We start from the raw sequence: 12,593 nt of genomic DNA, 5'->3' as shown, positions 1-12,593 counted from the left end.
TGTACCGTTCAATGTAAGTGCATGCTGGACTGTACAGTCAGCTGAATAACAATTTGGAGCTCTATAATAAAATAATCAAAGACTTCAGCTCATGAAAATCGAGTCGTGCATTTTCAAATAGCTAAATGAACACTAGAAATCCCTAATTCATGTTATGTGTGGACTGATTGATGGGAAATTAAGCATAGTTGGTGGATGTCAATTTGGAAAATGACTGCTTTGAGACCATAAGGAAAGAGGAAAGAATAACAATTGGTAAGTGCAGCAAATTTGGCACAATTAGTCAAATCATGTTATAGCAGCCCTATTTGGGAGTTATTACACAGTGGTTTTCATAAATATGCTACTTGTTGATTCACATCATAATGGAGACAGGGATCGTATAGCTGTAATATTTATACACCTTATCAATCCTGGGAGTATTTTGACTCCTGAAATGGCTACTAATGGGTAATGTTTCAAGTATGATTGGGTCACTACAGTACATTATACTCACTACAATATAACTAGGAGCCCATAAGTGCCGCAACCCACAGTTAACATTAGTCAGAGTACTAGATATCACTTTAAGTATAACTCGGTGAGTTACAGTTTGATATGAAATTCAGTCAATCAATTTACACATAGACTATATTGACTGCTTGCCATGAAATTAGACATCAAAAGTGTACTATAGGCCGACGTGTAGTGTATATTATTGCAAATAAAATTTGTTTGTTTTCAAATGAATCTGTAGGGATGATGTGGTTCTGGAGTTGCAACTGTCTCGTCACGATTACATGACTATGATATATAGTTGACTTCTACTTAAGAACAAGGACTGCCTTCCAAGCATATCCACAACAGACTGTATATGGAGCAAATCACTACTTCTCTTTCAAGGATAAATACTCTAATAAAGCAGTCACATGGTCACTACACCATAAGATCTGTGTAATGTGGATGCGTAACCGTTTCAGGCAAGAGATGCGCTACACGTACCCCTCCAGGTCCCTCATAATGTTAGATGCTATACAAGACTTTACACCATGTGGTGCTGATCGATGCAAGAGTATCCCAACTAATCAATCCTTGTAGCTGTCTAGAACCACACTAGGTCATGGCTACTGCTTGACATATATGTTGAGGTTTCATTACCCATTTTAATTGTGCATAATTATGGCTATGACTACGGCTTGTGCTAACTAAAATATGCGCCTACATTTAGGTTATTATATTGCGCTTTAAAAGGAAAATTACACGTGGACACACGGAACTGATGGCTAAGAGTTTGAGATCAAAGCGAAAACAGAAGATAAAGCGACTGCGGAAGAAAATGTTCTACGAGAAAGACAAAAAGAAGGAACAAGAACACGCAGGAGACAAAATGGAAGGTCAGTTAACACCATCATCACACATCACGTGAAAGAATTGTCTACACAGCTGATCCACCTCAGGAGCAATCAAGTGATGTTGCTGCTACAACAGATTCCATGGACACTGCAACAAAGGTCGTTTCCAATTCCCAGTTGAAGAAAATGCGTGAGCAGAAGCAAAAGAAAAAACTCAAAAGGTTGAAGAAAAAGAGTGGAGGAAAAGGACGCTTCTAACAAAATGGACACACATTATAATAATTTTCATCTTTTCAGCAATTATTGCCTTCACTTGCCAAGCAACTATTTAATACAAAGTTTTTATTTATTATGTCCTGTTAATTGTCATTGTCAGTTGATTAGAAATTTTATCAGTCAAGTTGTCAGAATTCGTTTCAGTCATGTAAATCGTGAGTTGTCGTCAAAAGCGTTGTACTAAGTTACAAGTTATACAATAACAAATAAGTGTTGATAGAAGGGACACCATTATAACGGCTGTTGCTGCTTGGCATTGCTAGTTCATCAATTCCAGTTGTAATACGGGCCTACAAGGATGAGAGGATATACCATATTGAAAGAACTGAAATACAGCATAAATCTTCACAAATCGTACACACATATACAAGAACAACAACAGTACCTGGAGGAAGGCTGTTGTGTTTAGCTGCTGCTGCAGGGTAAGGTGGCATGTGAGGATGATGAGGTGGTCCCATCATAGGGTAACCAGGAGGTGGTCCCTGCATCATGTGATGTGGCGGTGGTGGTGGCGGCATCGGATAACGAGGTAGATGCTCTCCTCCATGTACCGGTGGGGGGATACCCATCCTGGGTAACGAGGAGTAACCAAACGGTGGAGGTCTCTGATCATGTTGTTGTTGCATGTACTGGTGATCATCATCAGGTAGTGACAGTAGTCCAGTCAGTGATGAGTGAGTACTGACTGCCTTCTGGTTAAGATCTGGTAAAGAAATGAACCACATGGTATACAGTGTAACTCTTAACTATAGAACCAATATGGTATAATGTGATGGGCTTATTACTTAGGTCATGGAGTACACTTTGGGACATGGTCACTACAAATCATTGATATACAACTATTAATGGCATCATGTGATCACGTCACTGGCTAGATACAAGGCGCGTTTCACTCACTACTGCTTTGAAGAGCATGACAAGACTATTTAGAACCTCTTTGGTCATTAGAACTGAACAGAATGGTTTGTAAGTTACACCCTTAGTTTTAAAAGCTAAATATTCCAACTTTGCTCAGTGTTGTAATACTCTCGTGTTTCTGTTCTTGTATGTCTACATAGTTGTTGTCTAGCAAAACTATTTGTCTCTAAGCTTTTATCTAATGCCAACAAAGCTGGCAGTACGGTGGCACACTTTGCTAATGGATTCTAATCCCTATCACAAAACCTGTAAAACTCCAAACGGCCAATGAATCTAGTGTGCGGTGCAATTATGAAAACCACATGCCCATTCAAAACACTGCTATTTTTTTAGTGTGTGTGTGTGTGTGTGACACTGTTTCCAGTCCCTATTAACAGTCGTATATCTATGCTACAATGAGGTGGATTTACTAAAGTGGCTAAGTGAAATTCCATTATACACTTAAGATTGATACAAGGTCATGAGTACCAGTACTGGTATTTTCACAAGGTACACCGTACGACTTTTAACCGATACTCCAACAATAGATATTTAAAAAATTATCCAGCCAATAAATAAGGCCAATCCGATATAAACCTATTCAGCTATAAAGTGACAGTGTCGGATTTCATAAATACTCTCTACTAATGTAGCCATCTACAACAAATTGAATGCCATGTTTCAACATGTACACACATGCAGAACCATAGTGACCTTCTAGCATGACCAACTAAAATATCACACTTTTAAAAGCTTGCTGTACTCATTATTTGCACAATCACACATCTACAACCTTCCTGCTTCTGCTGTTGCTCGCTCGCAAATACTTAACAATTGTGGGCAAACATTTTCACTAGATTAGCAAATCATAAAGCTTCTCTCTCTTTGAAGACTTGTTTCACTCTATAATTAACATCCAATATGTTCAAGAATGACTTCACAAAGAATTAACAAATAAACTGATATAAAGCAGCTGTTAGTATTTTAGCTAGACAAGTTAGCAGATATATCAATCATAGTCTAGGATACACTACCGGACCATAGACTGAATAAAGGACAGCTGTTTTCACAATAAACACATCAACACTATACCACATATACAAACCTTGTTCTAGCCTACTTGAAGGTTTATTCATCTCAGACATCTACACAGACACACAGTACAGTCAATGTGCATACATTGTTTATAGAAAAGTGTAAAACTTGATGGTCACAACTGCCTAGCCTATACACCCACAGGTATTATTTATATTACCGGAACAATTTATGACAGTTTGTAAATTAACCTGTCAATATCTTATTCACCTAATGAGCTAGTGTTACAGTCTACACACATCACAATGACTGCTCACATTTCTTGACTGCTTGAAGCTGTGTTTCATCACTGACGTGGGCATAAAGTTCAGTGGCTGGCTAACCATTGGAGGCTGAAATTACATTTGTGAATATGCAACCATTAAATGTACAGATATACACACCTTTGGTTGAGGTTGCATGGAGGGATACATCATTCCAGACATTGCTCTTTTCTGTTGCTCTATAGCCATCATTTGTTGATGCTTTATACGGGCTTGTTGTTGTTGTTGTTGTTGTTGCTGCTGCTGTTGTTGCTGCTGCTGCTGCATCTGTTGATGCTGGTGTTGTCTAAACTGTGCAGCAGCTCTCTGTCGGTGTTGTTGCTCCACTTGTTTTATTACATGTTCCTGCACACCTTGTTGTATATGGTGTTCTAATAGCCTCTTCTGGTCCATGTGCTGTTGTTGTACTGGTGGCTGCAGTGATGCCATCCTCTGTTGTTGTTGTTCAATATTAGCCAGCTCTACTGCCTTGTCCTCTTCATGCATGTACAGTGGACCCATGTCTTGTTGCTGATGTCTGGAGTAGCGGTCATACCCAATGGGCATGGGTAGAGGGTGTAAAGGTTCCTCAGAATGTAGTAATTCATTCAATGTGTACTGATCCAGTGTATTGTGTGGGGAGCCCCTTCCTTGTGAGGAATACATGACACCTCTTGTGTCTTGAGGAGATAAATGTCGATTGTTCTCCTGTAAGTGGACAGTGACACGTCTTATATCTCTATTGAAGCCAGCAGTAATACATGACAATATAGGATTTTTCTTGAAGAGCAAAGCTTCGTATCTCAATTAGATAAACGCACATACACAACTGCCCATACACACAGTCAGAGACTCCAACATGTACACACTACACAAGCACACACACGTTTACATACACAACAGAACAATCCATACTGCAACATGTATAATGATACAATGACTGCATACACACCATTAATGAAGCAGCACAACTACTCTGGATACAAATTGTACAATATATCACTTAATGTAACTAATAGTTCACTACACTCACCAATACTGGATTAATGGCAGATGTCATTCCACCATCTGGAGACTGCTGCTGTACAATGGCCAGTAACTTTTTAAATGCTGACTGGTCCCCTTCGTCTCCCTTAGCAGCGCCTGTAACATTGATGTTCTCTTTGGCTAACACTTCATCCAGTGTCAAAGCATTAGCTGGTATTTTGTTACCAACCACCATTGATTTGTGTTGTGGTACTGACTGGTTAGTCCTGTTTAGCTGGCTATTCCGGTTTACACCTAGTACCTGCATCAGTAGGTTACTGGGGTCACCAGACGATGGAGGTGGTGGCATTGCGTGATTGTGTGAAGCAAATAACTTGGACAACTGACTACCCCCAGCATGGCCTGAAGGGATACCATCATCCTGTGTGCATAAATAAAAAAGCACATGCCAAGAAGTTAAAATGTCCCATATATTGTACAAAAAGTATAACACATACATAACAAATACATATAACTACTAAAGAAAAACGCTATCCCTCACTACATTGACAGTACATTGTATGCACACCAAAAATCCTTGCAGACAGTAAAGGATTACACTACTTTACCACCTAATGAAGAATTATTTCACCAGGGCCCAAACAATAGAACTGAAAACAGTTTGATCAGTGTTAAGTCAGTTCTCAGTAATTGTATGTAGCAATTAACACTGATAGTCACATGGTTTGATCATGCTAATCGCTCACACTAACTTTAGGATTGAGCAAAGTTTGCAAATACATAGGATAAAATATGACTAACAAAAGTATCACAGTAAGAAGATAGAGGTTGCATATTGTTTTCTACATTGGATTGTCTGCATAATCTAGTACTTGTGCAATTTTTAAAATTAACATCACTAAGCGCATGACATAAATTTCATCCACGTACAGTACACCTGAATTTTATACATTGAATTCATGGGTTGACAAATCCATTTAATTTGATCACAATATTAATTTTATAGTTCCACATTCATAAAAATCACACCCACCTCCATATCATCGCAGATATTCAGGATACGGCTTAAGTCCACGGCAAACTCATCACCCGCACCACCAGCTAGTAAAGAATCAGTTTCCAACATATTATGCTGTACCTTCGTGTCAGCCAACTGGGGCTGTTCTGCACCCTGCCCCTCATTATTAAACACATCATTATCATGATCTAGTTCGTCATTGTTCACTGTTTTATCTCCGTTAGCTGTACCATCAAATGTTTCAAGGTCTCTGTCGGAAGAATCAGAAGGAGTTTCTGCACTGTCTTGCTTTGTAGATGTCTTGTTAAATGCCCGATCTACTTTCTTTTGCCTTGCCTTGAATTCTAATACAACATATCAGTAACTAAATACTCAGTGTATATATTACAAAAAGACAACCCCTTGGGAATATACCCTCAACAATCACAACACAACATCTAATCACATATCATACTAATGGAAAGCTAAAACATGCGTACAAGTTTTGAATAGAACTTGACAGCATATACGTAGAACAAAGTTTTTGAAGACGCTGATAGAGTCAGTGTCTATGTAATAGTTGCAACACGGGCATAAGGGCTTTGGTCAATGGGTCTGAGGGCAGAGGGCATACATATCAGGCAAAGCCCGAATGCCTCATGTAACAGCTAATATGTAACACTTATCAGGCTGATAGCCTGTACAGGGTGAACAATCACCCAAGCCAATATGAGTGCAGCCACTGGATATATAGATACCTAAATTTTTTGATTATGGGTCAGCAGCTAGTACGTTCTGGTTACATTCCGTTACGATGAACGGACATATCCTAGAGATATCACAGAGCATTTCAGTTACGCGAGTTTAATGTTTTAATCAGTGCTATTGAATCATTTATAGAAAAATTACTAAGTTCACTAAAGGCCTAGATAGGTAAGTTTGCTTGTAGAGTGGTCAGAGTGGTAGCTTCGTGATGGGGGTGTGTCCGTATTTGAAAACATGCAGAAAACGATCAGTGAATAAGCCATGGCACTCGTACTCACCTTAGCCCAACGTTTTTCAACTCGTAGGATGGCGAGGATAGCAAAACACTCTCTGCCTGAGTCGTTTTCAAGTGAAATCCAAGTTGTTTATCCTAATCATGCGAGTATTAATCAATCCCCACAATCAATTTGGCCTCAACGTATATATAGTGACTGCCAAGCTGTAGCCCGGGCTATATACAAAATGTAGCCTGGGCAGCTCCTTTGATCTGAGGTGTGAAAGTGTTACGTATCAACCTGTGAACTGTATCAAATATTGTGTTGAAGTTTATGGGTATATACACTCTGGCTACCAAAATTTATCTCTACCTTGATATAAGGAATTTTTTTTTTAAAACTACATTAATTGACAACAGAGATTAAGCTGATACAACCCATCACTTTTGCAACCAATGAGCCTATTAAACTAATAATGTGCTGTCTACATAGTGATTGATTGTTGGTGCAAAAATGCTCCTATCAAATATACACTACTAACATTCACTGGCATGTATACACAATCTATAGAATAACAATAACAGGAGATGGTTTGGCATGGAGGACTATTCCTAATCTAACCCTACACCACCACATTAGCCTATCCTACACTGGGTTAGTAGTAACCTGATTAATAGTGGTAGTATTTCAAACATTAACTTGAGCCAATAACATGTCATACACACCACACATACATTACTTAATATGGAGACAACACAGAGTAACATATTATATAGGCATCAAACAAAGACTTTCACTTAATAAGGGGAGATAAAACTACACCCATGGACGTTAATCTTTGCATACAGACACACATATTTCATTCAGTGTTTTACAATTAAATCTCTGCTACAATACTCTGCAATATAATTGTGGTTGGTTACAAGTGTTGAAATAATTATAAAGCCTTACAGGAATACCAAGCAGTAACAGTGATATCTCAGCAACACAAAAAGTCTCACATTACACCATTCACATGCCCCCACCTTCTCTCAATTTTTCAATCTCATCTTCTCCACCAAGCTCCATGAAGTCTGTCCTACTGCTGGGCCCAAATTGCATCCACTCAGGCTCTGGTTCACTATAGCTATCCTGCTGGTAATAGCCTTGAGAGTTTAGACTACCTCTAAATGAACCAGATGACTCGTGGTGATTGTACCGTGAGTACGATGGCCTGCTAGGTGTTTTTTCATCGTCCTGTGCAGTGCCACCATTGTAGTCTCTATAAGAGTTACCATGGCTTGTAGAGCGTTGCCAGTTATAATGTGACCCAGAGTGGGGGCCATGTGGAGCCCTGTACTGACTGAATTCTTTGTGGGCGGCTGTGTCATCATCTCGAAAAGTAAACCTTGAAGAGTCATCTGAAGTCCTGGAGGACAGAGGTGTGTTAGGCACATCACCAAAAGTCTCTTTGTTAGCCGGATCCTTTGTGCTCTTATATTTACAGCCACTACTGAAGCTGCCTCGCTGAGGACTCAGTGTCACCTCAGAAAAATTCCGAGACTCTAATAATAAACACACACATTTTAGCGATTATTAATCGTAGATTTTCAATGGACAAAATATGTAAACAAAATTGGCAAATTATAAGCCACGATTGCAACAACATAGAGTGATATAAACGAGAAAATTTCCACTAATATAAACATGGTTGAAACTACTGAATAAGCAACAAACATGTCTATACACAAACGTACGCACGCATGTACACACACAATACAATACACGTATGAAGCAGACACACACAAAAACTATATTATAAAACACTTACCATTGCCTTCTTTACGTAGTGATAATGTTGCAGGATATTTGGGCCTGTTAGGGTCACTGTTCAATAAACTAGACACACACAGCAAGTGGCAGCAGTTAGGCACATTCAACACATTACACAAATACTTTACTTCATTATTTCATCTGTCAGCTCTGCAGGCTTTAGCTTAGCTAGCTCACAATCCTTCAATGCCATTATTTCTTTCTAAAGTTAAAAGCGCGATGCAAGCACGATATGATGCAAGCATTCCATGCTATACCTTAGTGTAAATGATCCTTTCAATTGTTTTGCTACTCTCTACATCTTCATCTAGAAGATTATCATCACCACTGCCACTTCCTTGTTCATCCAAGTCTTCACCAGACTCTTCATGAGTTGTCTTGGACTTCTCCACATGTTCCTGTTGGTTACTTCTAATGGGTGACTTACTGCGTGCACTAGAAGAGTGTTCTACTTTTGAAGCTTTAAGTTTGTCACCCGGGGAATGGTGCTTGGTGTGTTTATTGCTACTGTGAGGCTTGGAGGTCACCTCATGAGATTTAGATACGTCATCTTCATTTTGTTTGTCGTGTGTTCTGTGGTGAGGTACCCGTGACTTATAACTGGAGTCTACCACTTTGTCATCCTTCTTTTGACCTTCACGGCCAACACTATTGCCCTTTGCACTACTGTGACTTAATTCAGAGTCCTTTTTCTCTGCAGTAGGTGTGTCTTTTTTTCTCGACGCAGGTGAAGGGCTTCGACCCCTTGACCGCCCAAGTGACGGCTTAAGACGTGAGCTTTGTGTCTTAATAGGTGCTGACACGCTGCGTGAAGGTCTGACTGTTGTATCAGCTGTTGAAAAAACATTAAAATAAGTACAGTTATGCAAGAATGAAGTGCATACCATTTTGTGGACGGTTTTGAGCAGGTTTCTCAGGTTTTGACACCGGCATTTCGACCAGTAATAGAAATAGTAGACTCCCCTCCGATAATAACACTTAAAACACACACACTTAGCACATTCTGACACGAATAAACTTGAATTCACCAACGAAGAGTAAAATTTCACAGTTCACTTAACACCAAAATATTCACAGAACCGTATTATATGAAAAACATAAAAGTACTAGCAAACAAGACAAAACGCACAAAACTGCGAATCTTCTCTTTTGTCTTCGGTAGAAATAAAACCCAAGTACTAAACAGCCTTTCAAACAGCGGCCATTTTTTAGTGTATCCGGAGTCCTGTTTCTTTACTCCGTATATCCACGTGACCTTCAACCGGCCTACTCACGCAGGCGCACAGCGGCCGCCCTCTTAGCAACGTGGCTCATGGCCAAGTAGCGGCAGGCTAGGGTTGTCAGTGGCAAACCAACCCTTGAGACGGTAGGACATCGTCTTTTTTAACCTATCTCAGTTATTTACTCAGTCATTTACTGATAGTTTAGGAATTAGATAGAAATTTTACCATGGCTGAGTGTTAGGCAGTTTAGCGCAGTTGAGTGTTAGGTTTGTAGGACGGTAGATAGCTCCCATCGGCTACTACTAGGCCCAATGATGGTCACAGCCCCCCCGCTACATGGCAGCTACCTTGGTGGTTATCACAATCGCTTGTTATCCGGTTCGCTAGTCAGCAACCTACCCTGTTTTTTGGCGCCTTCAGGATCTCAAGTGCCTCAATCGTCACCAACTAGATATGACATCTCGGAAGAGATAGAACCAGAGCGACCCATAGGATACGGATCATTTGGAGCAGTGTGGTAAGTTAGCGCGGTGAATATAAATGACCTTCCATTGATCGTATGTGTTTCACAGGGCGGTGCGTAATCCGCGTACTGGGTGTTCGTCAGCGCTGAAGAAAATCCCAAATGCTTTTCAGTCAGTTCTTAATGGAGTAAGGACATTCCGCGAGCTGAAGGTTTTGTGTGAATTTAAACATGAAAATGTAAGTTGTAGTAAAAGTATAGAGCATTTCCGGTACGTATACATTCACACGTGTGGGCTTGCCTTCTAAGAAATCGTACCAAATTGACCATGGGGTCAAATTATAATATTTTTTATGTTCTCTAGCTGTTGTGTGCTACTGATGTTCTGCCAGCACAGTCAGTCAATCTGATGAGTGATGTGTAAGTGAAGTGTGTAATGTATTTAAAGAATTTTCTCACACTAATAGTGTTAAGTGCGTGCCTCTTTCTGTTCAAAACATGGCTTCACCACTTGTTAAGGCTTACTGGCTTATGTAGGATGTTTGGTCAAAATATAGTTGAAACCACATTGGTTTTTCTGTTAGCAGAATTTTTACATCATGTAAAACAGTATTTTTGTGTAAGTTAGTGTTACAGTGTTGTACCCCTACACATAGGTATATTGTGACAGAACTGATGGAGTCTGATATGCATCAGATTATCATGTCCCCTCAGTCACTGAGCGAGGATCATATCAAGTTATTCCTCTATCAGATATTGAGAGGTTTGGAATGTGTAGTTTGTGACAGTGGCTGGGTCACCTTTGTTGTTGATTAGGTGTTAAGTTTCTCCACTCTGCTGGAATAATCCACAGGGACCTGAAGCCTGGAAATTTACTTGTGAACAGCAACTGTTTATTGAAGGTGAGTGTGTTGATTTGACCACAATGGCAGCCTTATAATCTTTATATAACACTGTGGTAAATCTGATGATTGTAAATTGATTTATACTTAACTTTTTTTTCTGTTTTAGATTTGTGATTTTGGGTTTGCTCGTGCTGTTGAGCCTAATCGTAACACTGCGATGACATTGGAGGTTGTTACACAATATTACAGAGCTCCTGAATTGTTGGCTGGATGCAAGCATTACGGACCAGAAATAGACATTTGGGCTGTGGGTTGTGTATTTGCTGAATTATTGGGGAGAAGGATACTGTTTGAAGCACAAGAGACAGCTGTTCAGCTGGAGATGATAACAGACCTTCTGGGGAGTCCTACTTTAAATGATGTGCACCACGTGACATCTGCTGCTTCTGTCAAACAATTACTATCAACTCGCAAATTAGTGAGCTATTGTTAAACCTGTTGTTACATGATATTCACATATTCTATTTCATTTTAGCCTCAGTTGCATAAATTGTATAACCTTTCTGGTAATGCGACACATAGTGCTGTTCACCTATTGACCCAGATACTGGTGTTTAACCCTCACAAAAGGCTATCATGTGCCGAAGCCTTGTGCCATCCATACTTGGAAGATGGTCGTATGAGATACCACTCCTTCCTCTGTAATTGTTGCTTCCAGAACATTGAAGGAGCTAGAGTGTTTAGTAAAGGTATTGTAAGTAATTTCTTTATCTAGTTTATTAAGGTTGTTTATTGCTTGTAGACATGGAACCAAACTCTACTAGATACTTCGATCCATCCTTTGAGAGAGGTCTGACATCTGTCAGTCGTGTTCGTCATCGAATGTTTGATTACATACAAGCGTTCAACAAGGGTAAAGCACAGTTGTACATCAATGCCAAATCTCAGAACTTCAAGCAGTTTCAGAAGTGAGTCAACAAAGATTCAAGTTGAAAAATTAAATGGTTTTTTCTCCTCACTGCAGTCATATGCCAGGAGGCATGGCAGCTGGGTTGCAGTAGAAGATATCAAGTGTTGTTCTATTATTGTGGATGCCACAGATTGTATTCAGTGTGTTGTGTTTGGTCGTATCTGCTGCTTTTGTCCTTATTTGCTGCCGTAATGCATGCACTAATACTCTAAGCAGACAAACGCTGTTTATTTATTTACATATTTGTGTTAGTTGTTGTCGTCGTTTTTGTTTTGTTTGTTGTAATGCAGTGAATGATTCAGAACTTGTAGATGTTTTTTTTTGTGTTGGTATCCACATTGTAGAGTAGCATGTCATATTTTTCTGTACTCAGCTAAGGTTTTGTGTTGCAACTGTTGTAATATTGCTTGTATTAGGCGAAAATTTAAAATTATTTCAATGAAAGTGAAAGGTCAAAAGGATGTGGGTTTGCGGG

At 39.5% G+C, this 12,593-nt stretch overlaps 2 protein-coding genes across 2 annotated transcripts; one reads left to right on the top strand and one right to left on the bottom strand.

The window, feature by feature from the left end:
• Positions 1 to 1,600: 1,600 nt before the first annotated feature.
• Positions 1,601 to 9,995, bottom strand: LOC136245766 (uncharacterized). Its single transcript, XM_066037243.1, has 12 exons — positions 9,502 to 9,995; positions 8,875 to 9,449; positions 8,746 to 8,819; positions 8,616 to 8,683; positions 7,831 to 8,349; positions 5,862 to 6,190; positions 4,875 to 5,249; positions 3,983 to 4,549; positions 3,857 to 3,931; positions 3,610 to 3,649; positions 1,993 to 2,310; positions 1,601 to 1,897 (listed from the first exon to the last, which is right to left on the bottom strand). The coding sequence occupies exons 1-12, from the start codon at positions 9,548 to 9,550 to the stop codon at positions 1,875 to 1,877; spliced, it is 3,012 nt and encodes a 1,003-aa protein (XP_065893315.1). The 5' UTR covers positions 9,551 to 9,995; the 3' UTR covers positions 1,601 to 1,874.
• On the top strand, positions 9,910 to 12,568 carry LOC136245768 (serine/threonine-protein kinase NLK2-like). Its single transcript, XM_066037244.1, has 9 exons — positions 9,910 to 10,357; positions 10,413 to 10,542; positions 10,668 to 10,723; positions 10,960 to 11,066; positions 11,120 to 11,205; positions 11,315 to 11,626; positions 11,684 to 11,897; positions 11,951 to 12,116; positions 12,173 to 12,568. Exons 1-9 carry the CDS (start codon positions 10,152 to 10,154, stop codon positions 12,207 to 12,209), a joined length of 1,314 nt encoding a protein of 437 aa, XP_065893316.1. The 5' UTR covers positions 9,910 to 10,151; the 3' UTR covers positions 12,210 to 12,568.
• The last annotated feature ends 25 nt before the right edge of the window (positions 12,569 to 12,593 follow it).

The sequence above is a fragment of the Dysidea avara genome, chromosome 15, assembly GCF_963678975.1.
Source record: "Dysidea avara chromosome 15, odDysAvar1.4, whole genome shotgun sequence".
Lineage (NCBI taxonomy): Eukaryota > Metazoa > Porifera > Demospongiae > Dictyoceratida > Dysideidae > Dysidea > Dysidea avara.
The sequence above is the reverse complement of the archived record's forward strand: the minus strand, read 5'-3'. Positions and strand labels throughout refer to the sequence as shown.

Bases quoted from the DNA above. Each gene is read 5' to 3' on its own strand.
- LOC136245766 (XM_066037243.1), bottom strand. From the start codon at position 9,550: ATGCCGGTGTCAAAACCTGAGAAACCTGCTCAAAACCGTCCACAAAAT. The intron at 8,684-8,745 runs GTAAAGTATTTG...GTGTGTGTCTAG, and splicing joins CTGACAGATGAAATAATGAA to TTTATTGAACAGTGACCCTA. The intron at 4,550-4,874 runs GTGAGTGTAGTG...GTCCACTTACAG, and splicing joins CTGCCATTAATCCAGTATTG to GAGAACAATCGACATTTATC.
- LOC136245768 (XM_066037244.1), top strand. From the start codon at position 10,152: ATGATGGTCACAGCCCCCCCGCTACATGGCAGCTACCTTGGTGGTTAT. The intron at 10,724-10,959 runs GTAAGTGAAGTG...CCCTACACATAG, and splicing joins GTCAATCTGATGAGTGATGT to GTATATTGTGACAGAACTGA. The intron at 11,206-11,314 runs GTGAGTGTGTTG...TTTCTGTTTTAG, and splicing joins ACAGCAACTGTTTATTGAAG to ATTTGTGATTTTGGGTTTGC.